General features: G+C 32.3%; 1 protein-coding gene across 2 annotated transcripts; it reads left to right on the forward strand.

The window, feature by feature from the left end:
• Nucleotides 1–1,522: 1,522 nt before the first annotated feature.
• On the forward strand, nucleotides 1,523–11,192 carry LOC139517683 (uncharacterized). 2 transcript variants are annotated; one of them, XM_071308976.1, is made up of 8 exons: nucleotides 1,523–1,677; nucleotides 4,723–4,857; nucleotides 6,025–6,190; nucleotides 6,783–7,091; nucleotides 7,703–7,886; nucleotides 9,257–9,349; nucleotides 10,402–10,505; nucleotides 10,768–11,192. In XM_071308976.1, exons 1-8 carry the CDS (start codon nucleotides 1,628–1,630, stop codon nucleotides 11,041–11,043), a joined length of 1,317 nt encoding a protein of 438 aa, XP_071165077.1. In that variant the 5' UTR covers nucleotides 1,523–1,627; the 3' UTR covers nucleotides 11,044–11,192. The 2 variants fall into 2 exon arrangements, with proteins under 2 accessions (XP_071165077.1, XP_071165078.1); XM_071308977.1 differs by lacking the exon at nucleotides 9,257–9,349.
• Nucleotides 11,193–14,873: the final 3,681 nt, after the last annotated feature.

The raw sequence follows: 14,873 nt of genomic DNA on the forward strand, positions 1-14,873 counted from the left end.
GTTCTTGTCCCAAAACTGCAGGAAATATTATCCACTGTACATAAGGCAAACAACAACCAATCAATTTCATGGTTCACCATTGTCAATGTTAAGTTTTTGGGGTTTGATTTGTTTCTCAAATACTGTAAGCAACTCAATGTATATAGAAATAAGAAGGCGTGGTAAAAACTATTTTGTGCAACGCCCAAATATAGGCTTCGGATGTAGCAATGATGCATATAAACAATGGTGTTTAGTTATTCAAATTAGGCTTTGATTTTTTGATAAAATTTATATGTATACCGTTAAAAACAATATTCAAAGATCAAATTACAGTATTGGTAACCTTTTAGAATAAGTTTATTTAAAGATCAATAAGTTTACCCGGATCAAATCTAAATTAAAGTGCTCGATAAACAACATCACCGTGAAAAGTTAATGTTTTGCTCCCCCGTTTGTAGGTACAGCAAAGCTTTCATAATAAAATATTTGAATTTTATATGAAAGAATTTACTAAAAGTTTTAAGCAATTTGTGATATCAAATATACTGGACTTTAATAATAATTTTCCAGCAATCAAAGATTACCTTCATCGAAATCCAAAACGGTACTGCAGACCAGGGCATACGGCGAAAGAGTAGGGTTTTTGCACAGGCACTTGTCTCAGAATTTTTTCCCCCTATATACCTTAATATAACACTAAAGGTATATAGGGGAAATAAATTCTGAGACAAGTGCCTGTGGGTTTTTGAAATGTTTGCTAGATGTACTTTTCTGCCTATTTCTGCAACACTAAATGCAGCAATTTACAAGAATAATTTAGTGCAAAAAAAATTAGTCTTTTTTTCAATTAAATACAGAACAATTAAAATTTTTAAATTTAACTCTTTTCGGTCATAATAAAGCTTTCGTCCAAGTTTCGTAAAATTCCTTAAAATCTGTCAAAGTTGCTAATGTTACTTTAGATAACTGTAACCTCAAGACTATATTTAACGTAAACATTAAAACAAGCAAAATATATTTATCAGCAAAACAAAATATAAAAATAATGTGCATCATCTTCAGTAAGTGTCTCATGTACAATTTTACCTTTTACACTTTTTTTTCAAATCCTTTTTTCTTATCAAACACAAACATATTATGTTTAAAACCTGAAAGCACAGATTATCCGTTTTCAAAATCGAAAGATTTTCATGATGATAATAGTCGCAAATTTTTTTTCTTCTGAAATTCTTTCAATTTTATGCCGCTAACAGATTCTAGTTGTTCCAAAACGTATCACGAAAATGTATTATGCAGACGATTTGTCCTTATTTATTGATAAATACGGCTCATAATTATTTTATCTAATGCTAGGACTTTTATGTATTACTCTCAGAGTAAATAACTTGCAGTAATTAATTTAAGGTGTTTCCAGTTCATTTGTTCGAGGTAACCTATTAGAATTTTAATGATAAATGAATGAATTTGTAATCCACCTTGTGTTCTCAGTAACAGGATGAAAACGTAAAACTCTACCCACAGAATAGCGTCATAATAAGCTCATGTTTCTTTAATTCATAAATATTGGCACCTATATGATGTATATATAAACATAGTGCATGTGCGTACGATGTAGTAATTCGTATCAGCATTCGCATTCAAAGACATGGAATTTATTATTGTGATAACTGCATTGTTAATTAACTTTTCTGGAAGGTAGGATTTTCTTTTGAATATAATTATACTGCTTTTAAATGTACAAGATATTAAAATGTTTTGTCTTGATATTAATTTTTTTCTAAAAATACAAAAGACTGGTTTTGTTCTACTTTTTGATGGTATATGTACGTTAAGAACTTTGTATACTCTCTAATCCATACGTTATGTCAGGTTTACTAGGCTCGGGAATCTCAAGGAAACAAAAATGAAAAGTGTATCTCTTTTAAATAATCGGTTGGTTATAAATGGAATTTTATAAATCTGTTGTTTTGATACTTTGTTATCGGTATTTGTCTAACGATGTAAAAGCAACTATTTTTAGCCATCATAGGCCTAAACACTTATTTAGCCGATTTTTAAAAATCGAAAAGAAGAATTTGTAGATTAATTTGTGTTTGCTTCGACATCTAGTTGCAAATATTTCATCAATATTCTGAACAAGAACAATAATTAAGCCATGATGAAAGCACTTCCGTTCGCCTTTATACACGAAAATGTGTATCCCGCGAATTATAATGAATGCGCAGTACCAGTAAGAATTAGAAGCCTTGTTTCTTATTCTTCTTAAACTTACTTTGGAGGTTATCGTTTAATTACTTTGGATTACTTGAATAAGCGAATGTTTTTTACTTTGCGTGTTATATATTTGAAGAATAAAAATGCCTCCCCACCTCGATTAACGTTGAAATATTTTTAGTTAGAAAATAACTCAGATTACGAGACGACACATATTAATTTAGAGAAAAAAACACTTTAAATTGTCGTGCGTCCAATTCACTATATCCATGACTAAAGGGGACTTAAAATAATAGCTTAACTCTTAGAAGGTCAACTTTGCCTGAGGGAGTTGGAATCTGTGTTTCTTCTAATAATTTTATTTACCTAGGTTAGGGCAAGTAGGATCTTTGTTCATTATACAGATTAAACGTGTAGAAAATACATTCTATTTTCACCCTCAAAGAGTGTCTAGAGCATGCAAATTCACCCCATGACTGGAATTTACTCCCGGTCTACAGCACGACCAATTTCAAGAAAGTGTCCGTTTGGCTGTTGTGTACAATTTTTAATACCGGCGTGAATGAAAATGTACTAACGCCTCGACAATTCCCCATGGTTAAAGGATATGGAGTAAGTGACTTGAGAAAGACAACATTTCCATACAGACTATACATGCCTCCTTTTCCAATGATAGTATACATTGTTGATAAATAACCGCATGTTTTCTCGTTTTTAAGGTGCTCGAAACCAAAATACGTATAAACCAGAGACATGTCTCTGTATCATAAACCTACTAGAAGTTTATAGCAAATAACAATAAAATTAATTACTAGCAGTTAACACAAATTAGATCGAAGTCGGAGTAAAAAGTCACTTCAGCTAAAAAGCCAAAAAATAAATGCATTTCTAAATTCAATTAAATGTTACGCGATCATTTAACGATTTAGAATTAAGATGTTTTCATGTTTAATCTATTTAATTGGTTGGCAACAACATGTTACATTCTTGGCATAGATAACGAAAATTAAGAAAGCAAACTAAGTTGAGAAACCTAATTAAATAATGTTTTCGCAAAATTATAGAATATTCTGGTTTTAACCCCTGACGAGACTTGGCATCAGCTAATAGCCATGTGGATTAACGTAGTTCTTTGTTTACTATAATTGTTAAGTTCGAAAAGTACATAAAGTATTCGTATAGACACTTTATATCTTGGCATGTAATGGAGCTTGTAAGAATTAATAAAAGAGAAACCAGGCACTCTCCTTTAAATTCAAACTAAATGCATTTTAAAATCTGCTGTCTTTAATTTTTTTTTCACGTATGAGGTCATATATTATATCTTATTATTTGCTGTACCTCAATTTAGATCTAAGAACCACTGATGAAAATTTACATCAAATGAATATTAATCACTTAAAGGAAACCACAAACATAAAACTAATATATATATATTAGATGGATTAAAAATGCATAACATGTAATTGATTCGTGATCCAGGATCACAAAAGTGTTGATAAAGTTTAGTTCCCAGTTGATTAATGGTGATTTGTGACTTCATTGTTATGCAGTTACGGACACACCTATTACATCTATAATCAATTGTACCCTATAATACACCGAACGACCCGTATATCAGTTTTAGTATTGTTAAAACTGAATTTATTTCTGAATGATTGAAGCTGAATCTTTTTTCTTAGACCAGTAGTTGTATTAAATTGGTTCGTCAAAATGTTTGAAAGCTAGCCTACAGAATATTGTTCAAATGCCCCTTTCAAAGAAAATCGTCGTTAAAATTCTAAGTCAACTGGAATCAATAATTGAAAAGCCTCAAATGTTCCTTTGGGCTTGTGTTGTACTGTCGAAGTATTCATATACTATCGATGTTATGTTCTTCATTCAATAGACCTCACACTTGTATATATCATACCAATGCCAATTTTGCTTTGAACTGCGGCAGTTTCTGTAAAAAAAATATTGGTCGTCAAGGTTCTTAAACATTCTGCAGGATACACGAAAACAGGATTATACCATTCGCGTAATTCCAACGAGGAGATTGGAATAACAGTATATTATAAGTCCGTACCTAAGAAGTCCTGATTGTCGATCATGCAGTTACTACCCAACCAGTTGCAAATGTATCGGTACCGCTACCGATATGATTGAAATGCCACATTTTGTCTTTGTGTCTCTTTTTTCTAGTTTATAAACTATGTATGCATTCTAAACTTAAGATAACAACTCCTTCGGTCAACGTTTACGTATTTGCCATTATGATTTACAGCATTATTTGTGTTTTGATTTGAAGATAAAAGGATAACTTGACAAAAACCAGAACAACAAAAAATAGTTGAGATTCAATGTTTTATCGTAAATTGCTTTTTAAACGTTTGTACTCCAGCTTACCTGGTCAAAGTTATTTCAGAAACATGTGACGTGAGCATATGGCGATATTTTCTAATACTTTATCCATCAACTTATATCAAAAATTGTAACTACAATGATGTTAATTAAATATAAACTGTTTATGTTATTTTGTTTTAGGACTTTCAGTCAGAAATTGGATATTACTGCGTTTGAATATTCTAGGAAAGTACCAAGCATAAGAGATAAGGAACTTGGTCACTGTGTCAGTAAAGTTGAAGAATTGTTCCCTGGGTCTCTAATAGAAAAGGGATGGTAATATGCGCCATTATGCTTTACAATGATCAATATTTGTGCTATAGTTTTTAAGTAAATTTTATTTCACAGGAAAAATGTGTATCTCCCAACGTATCTGTGTTTTCTATGACTATGCTAAACAAACACATGATTTCTTTTAGGGAATATGACTCCTTTGTAAAAAAAAATGACTATTATTAAATTTAGTATGAAAATTCATATTCCGTTTTCTTGAATATGAATGAAATTCTGCCACTGAACGTGAAATAACAATTTGTAACAATTTGAAAGCTAAGATTAAAGTATGTTCAGAAAAAGCTCTGTTTTCACATTTCTTCAGAGAATTTTGCAGAATGTTCTAATCTCATTTATAATTTTGTAGATGCATTGTTATAAACTATATCTTTGTACCTAGAGAAATTATTGTGTAATAGTACATTTTAAGCAGATTCCAATATTAGATAATTAGTCTGATTACACGTGCGGAAAGAACCAGTGCTGATGAAAAACAGACATTCAATAAGATCTCGCACTTTACTAACGTTATAATCATTATTGTAGTTAGGAATAATGATTTACACACGAATTAACATGTTCTCATAGCAATACAAATATTGAGATCAAAAGTTTACCACGTGTATGATGAAGCAATTAATTTCAGATGGTGCAGTATGATAAATGTTTGCAATCGATTAACTTATCTCTAGACATTTTTATCTGTTTTATTTTTCAAAGAATTAAGAGTTGTATGCTAGTATAAGTCAAGGAGACAAAAACCAAACAACACAAACATTTCTAAAGACATATATATATACAGATTCAGTACACGGTCTCCACACAACAACAGAATTGTGAATAAACTCTCGCCCGAGTCTAGAATGTGGCATATCAAAGATGTGAATAAACTCTTGCCCGAATCTAGAATGTGGTACATCAAAGATATAAAAAAAATTCTATGACCATAAAAGGTATTAAACGTTTGTCTTTAGCACAAAGTCAATATATTTACATAAAAAAAACCTACGTAATTATGTAATCCAGTGATTGTCGTTGGTTGTTGTCTGAAATATATAAACTCTAGTGGGGGAAAAAAATAAGCATTTTAATTTGAAGTCAGTATATGTCTCCATTCCTGATTAGGTTAATGCTTATTCAAGTAGTCTAACATAAAACTTTTTTAAACAGTACGCTTCCGCCGAAAAGAGGGTCTACAAGATACGTGTCCAAAGAACTAAATGACACCAGGATCTTTGAAGTACAAAACCACAACGATGTTTTTGTGTGTATGGGATTATGTGATGGGCATGCCTCCTCTGTCCTCGGCTTGCTTCATACCGGAGATTGTTTGGCGGTACGTACTTTAATATTTAAAGCAGTATCAAAAAAAGATATATGCTAGAATTACGGCATTATTATCATAACTGTTTACAGAGAAGAGCCGACTATGTCTTGGGCAATGCCGTTTAGGTCTTGTTGTACATGTTAGATTAAGTCTGTAATTCAGTATTGACAACGTCACGTGGGGCAATACTTTTTTAATATTACAATATCTTCTTGTAAAACTTTATTTGTAAGTTCTAGAGAAGCATGCTGATTTCGTTGTTTGTTTCAAGTTTCTTAAATTGAAAGTTTTTTACCATGCAGTAGAAGAAAATTAAAATTATCCCTTTCGTCGTAAAGTTTAGTTCTGAACCCAGATTTACAATCTGATATAAATTCCGATCTATGAACAGACATTAGTGCATCTTTTGGTAGTCTTAATTCAAGTTTGATATTAAAAAAAATGCATGCAATCGACATAGTCAACAAGCATTGACTATTTAATAGTAGGATAAGTTCTAGAAAGCGGAACTTGTAAAACTATCGAACAAATTCAGATAAGAGTCTGTGGATTAAAGTCTAACCAAACTAAAAAGGCCAACTGAATTTGTAAATGTCCACAGGTTGAAATTGCAGGGAAGCTAACGTTTGGTCCAAAGACATTTATCAAAGCATATGTAGAATATTACAGAAGTGGGATAGATTTTCTTCAAACAGATGGAGTTTCTCCACAAGAATTGCAGCAATATTATAATGGGAACTTCTTCCTCCGCGATAGAAGTTACGGGACAATGGAAGTAATAATTTTAGAGATGAGATATGCAAAGAAGAAACAGATCGAGACATTAAGGAGGAACCAAGGACATTTCCAGCGTTTGTCATCATTTATAGAGCACGCAGTCCGTGACGTAGGGAAACCATCATCAATTAAGGTATACAAGGAATATTCATGCATACACAAAATTAACAAAAAACTACAAAGCTAAAAATAAATGGAGACAATTTTGATATATTTTATTTTCTCCAAATTTCACATGGTTTTAATAAAATTTTGCATGAAAGTACAACTAGAATAAAAATGAATAATGTTGTATTCGAATGCAACGGTTTTGTATCTACATATATCCTTGTTGAGGAAGGACACACTAAGCTTTTCTTCAAGAAGATTTTAGTTTTTATTTTGAATGTCGTTTTTACTCCTTTTTTTGTAATAGATGCTCAGAATTTGGCCAACATTTATCAGAATCGCAGGTTAAATTTATCTTAAACCATTTGTATTTTGTTTACGTGTTCAAACGTATGACACGATAAACAACATTATTAACACGCCAAAGAACATTGACTAAGCTTTGATACCTCATAATTTTACTTGCATAGATGGAAAGACTTTTAAATTGGGAAATCCTTTATCATCGACAGTGCCGCTCAAATATAAATCAAAAAAACATGAAAAAACTCTGTTTGAGAATTGATGGACCGTTTCAACTATATATATTTACACCAATAAAGTATTCAATGCAATATTTTTGGTTTATTTTAACAGCTCGTCAGATTATCCACTGCGACAGAATTATTTGATATTCTACGATACAAGAGTAGGACATTGGATGAAGTGTATTCTAAACTAGTTCAGTATGAATCAGATATATACCATACTCGTGAAGATATCAAACGACAACACATTAAACCTCATCTAAGATATGGAATGTACCCTTATACTCATGGTCGTAAGTGTTCTTATTTCTGTTGTTGCCTAATAACTGCCCTGCTAACACTAAATGTATATGTTTTTTTGGTATGTGTCCGTTTCTTGTATCGTAATAATTTCCAACAAAGTTCCTCTGAGTTCATCCTAGCTAACACAATCACTATACCGTGTAGTATATTTTACCTCTTGTAGTTTCAGTGATCCTTATTTATACAGTCCTATTGTCCAGTGGATCAACTGCTTTTGAAAACCGATCTGTTTAACAATTTTGTCTTTCATCTTGAGTACTTAAGTTTTTTTATTGAGATGTATAGTAACCCTTCTCGAGTTTTTAAAAAAGCACAAAAAAATGATGTATATAAAGATTAGAATTTTCAATCCAACCCAATATTTGCAGAGGAAATTTCTTGCAGTCTAATTGCTCATTTGTACTCTTCAACATTGTTTAGTCTGCAGAGAATAGTTATACAATATAAATGTTGTTTATACTTCCCGCCGATTATTCAGTGCATTTACATTTGCGTTTGTAAAATTTAATTGTTATTCAAAGTGTACATCTGCTAATAGTACTGTCCCAGTGCATTTATAATTGCATTCGTAAAACTTACTTGTTACTGTATGTAAAGTGTAGTTGAATAGTACTGTTCCAGTGCATATTTTCAATTGCCATAATTGACTGTTGTATAGTAAGTGTCTTGTTCTATGTTGTAAGTTTGGAATCACTGTTTGATTCCTATTTCATCTTCTGATTTTGTTGAGCGAACATACCGGTAGTATGCATGTTTTGTTTTATGTATACATGTTATGCTGCCCATCAAGGGCCCTTGATTGGAATAATAAATATTCTTATTCTTCTTATTCTTATGCATACTTGTAAATAAAAAGCGGTAAAGCAGCATGTGAACAGTTACGACAAGAGTAGCAACAATAACCAAATGTGGAGTTGCATTCAAGAAAGGTCGTTTTAATTATAATTTATCTGGTTTTTGTTTACGGCCTAACACGATTATTGCCTATGTATAACAAAGTAAACTTAAGTTTCATAGATTATGTTCATTGTTGAAGGTCTGTAGTGATCTGTAGTTGTTTACAACCTTGATATTTTGGTAGATAATTGTCTCTTTCGCAACCATTCCTTGTCAGATATCAAAATACAATTTATGAAATGCTCAGGAAGATTTGTCTCTATAAAAAATAAAGCGTGGTTATTTTTGAAAAATATCAAACTAAGTGTACCTCGAACTGTAAGGTGATTGCAACTAACCTTTCATTAAAGCAGTAATAAAATCACTTTTCCTTTAATACAATGGAAGGTATATTGCTTTCCTATGCTCTAACCCTTAATATCTTTCCAACTAAAACCTAACTAGATATATAAACATTTTGTAGAAGAAAAACTTGGAACAACTGCAAACCCTAGAGAAACAACAAATTTAAATCGTATGTTTTCTGACGGCCCTAAATATGAAAAATGCCCGGATGGTGAGTAGTTAAATTTTAACAAATCTGCTTCGCTTAGTAATTAAATTTCCCTCTATACATGTATTCAAAACATATGTAAAAGTTAAATTAATCTTACAAGTAAAACAAAATTTGATTCCTTAAACAAAATCAGAAAAATAAATGTAGTTATATGTCTATGCATAGTGTATAAAGATACAGTCTTGTTAGAACTATTGTATATGTGTAAATGGAAACTGTGTTTTGTTCGTTATCGCAGCTTTACATGTTGTATTAACAGAAGCATGAGATGGGAGTTCAAGAGGAAGTCGTTAAAAACACACCAACATAAACAGACGAACAAGAATCGATAAGACAATGCACTGGAATTTTTTTTCTCGTGAACCGAACATACACTATGCGTCATATTGAGTGATTGACTGCTGTTTGCTTTACGGCCCATTATCACAAAAGTGTAAATTGGTCGCAGCGATATCTGTGTCATATGCAGCAAACCTAACTATATTTGTGTTATCCTAAATTTCAAGCTCAATGGTACGAATTGAAGACAAAAATAATAAAGACAGTTCCTGATAAAATGTACACTATAGTAAGTGTGCGAAATATGCCTTTGAAGGAAATATAACGCATAATTGAATAAATGTTATGGTGCACATTATTAATACGTACTGCAGAATAAAAAAATCTCCATTTCTTAGACAAGCTTGCACTCTATATTGCTTATAAATATAACGACAATTAGTAATTTCGTGGGGGAAACACGCTTTTCTGGATATACCTTCACCAGTAACGGTAATACTTATAAAACAATCATATTATATTGTGGTCACAATTACTTATATCAATAAAAAGAAGAAAAAGTATAAGCATTTTGAGTGAAAACAAATGATATGAAATAATTGTTTGCTAATTGAATCTGTCATCTAATGTTAACATTAGGTCCTTTTTTCAATGTTGAAATTTATTTTAACCCTATATTTACGTTTCTGTATATTTTGTACATTTTAACTTTTGCGTTGAATAAAACTAACCACCAATTAAGGTAGTTTTGTAATAATACTTGGCATTTTTAGGTGCCTCACTACGATCTACGGATCACTTACAATGGGAAAAGGCCTGTCTGTCTGAAGTAAAAGTAGATACAGCTCTTAGGAGACAGAGGAGATTAGTCAAAAAGGTATGCGGGTTCAAGTAATAATATAGAAAACGTTTATTTGATGAAATATTTTTGGCTGAACTTAAAGCAGTACCTAAATATATGACAAAATGCTCACATTTTTTTACCTGCAATATCTTCGTTTTGTCAAATTTTGTTAAATTCTGAAGTAACATATAGTCTGTTAATTTGTTTGACCAGGAACGTGTATATTAAATCTACTGTTTGCAGGTTTTACTCAAGATGAGAACAATGTTTTATAAGATTTGATTTTATGTTTTAGTGCAACAAAATGCCAGTTGAACAATGTGTTAATCTTCCAAAGATAAAGAAAAGTTTGAGAAAGGTTAAAACTGATATTCATTTACAAAGATCAAAATGGCATCTACTCATAAAATCAGCAGAAGAGAAAACAAACTTAGCAAACAAAGAAACAAGAAGGCTGTCCAAACAACTTCGTACTATTGGTAAGAAGATAAGAGAATTAACAAAAACTAAACAAAAAGAAAGAAATGCCAGGAAAATAGGGAGAAAACCAAGACGAAGGAGAAAACAGTGAATAAGTCTGAAAAAGAGACAACCTTCAAAATGGTTTATGTCAAACATTAAATATATATTTGAATAATATTGCTTCTAAGTCAATATGAATTGACTGAAGGGACCAACATGTGTGAATTATTTAGGTACTTGTACTAAATACATTTATGTGAGAATTTATGAACATTTATGCTATTATCAAAACATTTAAGATATTCAAAGTTAGCAAATACAGTATTTGAGTTTGTGACAAATATTTCAAAATCCAATGTGTATATAAAGTCATGACTTAATTGAACTGTGCAAGGAATAGAAACTTGGAGAAGTTGTTCACAATTAACACTAGAGGACTTAATTCTACATTAAAAGCATTGTACATATGTCAGGGGCGGATGCAGGAATTTTCGAAAGGGGGGGTGCTAACCCAGGGCAAACAGGGCAAAGGGGGGGGGGGTGCAAAACATATGTCCCGATACAAATGCATTGATCGGCAAAAATAAAGGGGGGGGGGTGCGCACCCCGGAACCCCCCCCCCTGGATCCGCCACTGTATGTGTGAGAAAAAAATCTTTCTGAATATTCATAAGTTAAAGCAACATATTGTAAAACATTAATGCTATGTACTGTTGAGATAGAATTAAAATAAGCTAATTCAGGATATTTTTGTGGTCTTACTTTCACTAGTAATATTACTTGTATATTAGTTCGTCCACCGATTGATTTCTTAAATTTTAATATGTTGTTACACACATCTATAATACTAAAATTACGAGGTCCAATTTATCAGCCGTCATCACGTAAAAACGATGAATCAAAGAATTCAACTTTATATCTAACTAATATAGTACAATGCTGTTGATTAAAAATTACACCACTCCAGACCCCTTTGTTTCCCACATAATTAATATTGCCAATAATTAAGAAGTTCCGGGTCGAATCCGATACCGATACCAATAGTATATTCACCTGTTACCTATTACCTTATCTGTACGTTCCGCATCTGACAGGCGCACCACCTTGAACGCTGTATTTAGGATTTTTTATATACACGGGTCGTAATCACAGGGTTGACACTACTAAATTCAATCATTGTCACATTGTTCCCGATTGTAGTATTTTAATCAGTATGACTTTCTAAGATGACAATACGAATAATATAATTCTGGACTTAAAATAAGGCGTATAGGTACTGTACAGCATGTACAGTTTTCAATTTGTTAACCGGAATGACGTAAAACAGCGAATCAAAGAATTCAACTTTAATTATAACTCATTAAGGACAATGCTGTTGATTAAAAAAAATCCTTTCCAATAATTGATAAGTTCCAGGTCGACGGGTTCAAACAGAAAGATGTTGAAAGCAGAGAAAACTGTGCATCTTATAATCGGCATGACTTTATCAGATGACAATACCAATACTAAAATAAGGCTTACGCATAGTTATATTCTTTAATTCAGCCACAGACCCGCGGTATCACGGGTGTGTTCTAGTTTTAACTATTATTCCAATTAAAACAAGCTCATGATGTTCAGTAGATGTCGTTTGTTGATGTGGTTCATAAGAGTTTCTCGATTTTTTTATATAGATTAGACCGTTGGTTTTCCCGTTTGAATGGTTTAACACTGGTCATTTTATGGTCCTTTATAGCTTGCTGTTCGGTGTGAGTCAAGTCTCCGTAAAGTGTTGAAGACTGTACTTTGACCTATAATGGTTTACTTTTACGAATTGTGACTTTGATGAGAGAGTTGTCTAATTGGCACTCATACCTCATCTTCTTATATGTATCACCTTTCATAAATTGAAATAAAAAGCAAAAACTAAAATAATTAGTAATAAATTGCTTGACAAATACATCATAAAAGTCTTATAGTAGAAAATTAATATTCCTTAATCAACAGTAACTACTTAAAGTGAATTGACAGCAAATCACTTCAAGAAAAAACAATATTTCTTTACACATAATTTTAAACCAGTATAAGGGAGGTAATTCAACATATTATGTTTGGATTACATTTGGATTACCTCCCTTACACTGCTTTAAAATTGTCCATTAACCAAGAAACCCTTGCCCCCCCCCCATAATTCCTTAACGATTTGAGCCATCCCCCCAAAGCCAATCCTTACCATTCTTTGATGGTCCGTATGACCCTCCATACCTTTTTTGAACTGCACAACCTGAACTGTCATGATAGCAGGGACTTCAACCAAGCAGTTCATGGTACATAAACTGTTCTCAGACGTCTGTTTAAGAAATTATGGCACTTTGAAAGCCGTTTAAGTGTTCAAAATCGGAAAAACGTGAAAAGTAGCCAAAAGCATTGTAGGTATAAACTATTATCGTAAATTCATGCATAGGTGGTATAGGAACACAAAGAGGTATAATATGGCCAATAGGAAACTAGTCTGTAAAATCTAGGTCACCGTTTTGTCAAAAATCCGTAAAAACAGACATTTAGGCAGACCTGACTTAATAATAATTCGCCAGCAAGACACTCAAGTCCCATAAACTTCCAGTTAGCATGAATGGACTGCTGTATCTATAGGGTAAGACTTAAATGACAAAGAAACACAGTCTGGTCAATGTTCACCTCTGAAGGTCGTTTTAAAATCGGAAAATGACAATTTTTCAGTGGGGGTGGGTTTAAACCCACGAGAAAATCTTCCACCTCCAAGCCATGCCATCCGCCCCCAAATCTCAATATATAGTTTAATAGCTGAGCATCAGTTACAGCATCAAGAGTCTGCTAATTTGCATATAATTGACATATGATTGCAAATTTTCGAAAATGCCTGATTTTTCCAGAAACCTCTTGGGGGGAATGAGTTAAGTTATTATTGGCAACCATCTGCCTTTGGATGACACTGACAACACAGACGGACGACGACAATGTGATACCAATATACGACATAATTTTTGTTCATTTTAGCTATTGTATAAAAATTAATCATTTAAGGTTAATAACTCCTAGGATTCATCCAGTGGTTTCAGTCATACTGTAAATTCAGAAATTATTGCGAGGTTTTTATCAATGCAAACAATGTGACTGGGTGAGTATCGCATTCTGCTAACTGAAACAGACCTTTACCTGTATGCAGAATTTTTTTTAGAAATTGCAATAAATAAAACTAGTAATTGTTATATATATAGGAAAAACCAATTAAAGGGAAATTACTGCTTTAAGATGGAATTCAATTTGTGCAGTCACAAGTGATTTTTTGTAGATATTGTATAGCTGATTATTTTTACTATTCATACCAGTACTCAGTTTCTACTTTATGGTCTATGTATTATTTAATTAAAGCTAGGTTAAAACTGAACCAGTGGTTTTAGAAGAAAAAGATATTTTCGTACAAGTTTACTGCAACTACCATCAAAAAAAGTATATGCTGAGGCTAACTGGCCTAAGAAAGTACGATAATTTTCTATTTCAAACTCGTAGTCTGATATGAAAAACTATATCCAAAAAAATTCAAAGGAAAAAACACCAATTAGCAAAATTTACCTTTTTAATGATCCATGACGATGGGGCCAAAGTCAGATGAACACTGTCAGAGGGGTACACCTTACAAGCGTTCTATATGCCATAAAAATCTGGCAAGATTTGTATTACATGTGAGAGTGCTAACAAGGCTGGACAGAAAATATCAGAAATATGTCTCCTGGAAACATGTCACAGGGACAAAAAGGCAACTGATCAAAAAGTTAACTCCTTAATACTGCATGATTGGCTGAGAAAAAACAAATTTTTAATTCCTCAGTTCGATGGAACAAGTACTTCCACCAATAACATCCTCTCACCCATGAAGGGAGAATGCTACAATCAATCCAAATGCTAAAATCACCTTCAAGGT

This window comes from Mytilus edulis, chromosome 3 (assembly GCF_963676685.1).
Source record: "Mytilus edulis chromosome 3, xbMytEdul2.2, whole genome shotgun sequence".
NCBI lineage: Eukaryota > Metazoa > Mollusca > Bivalvia > Mytilida > Mytilidae > Mytilus > Mytilus edulis.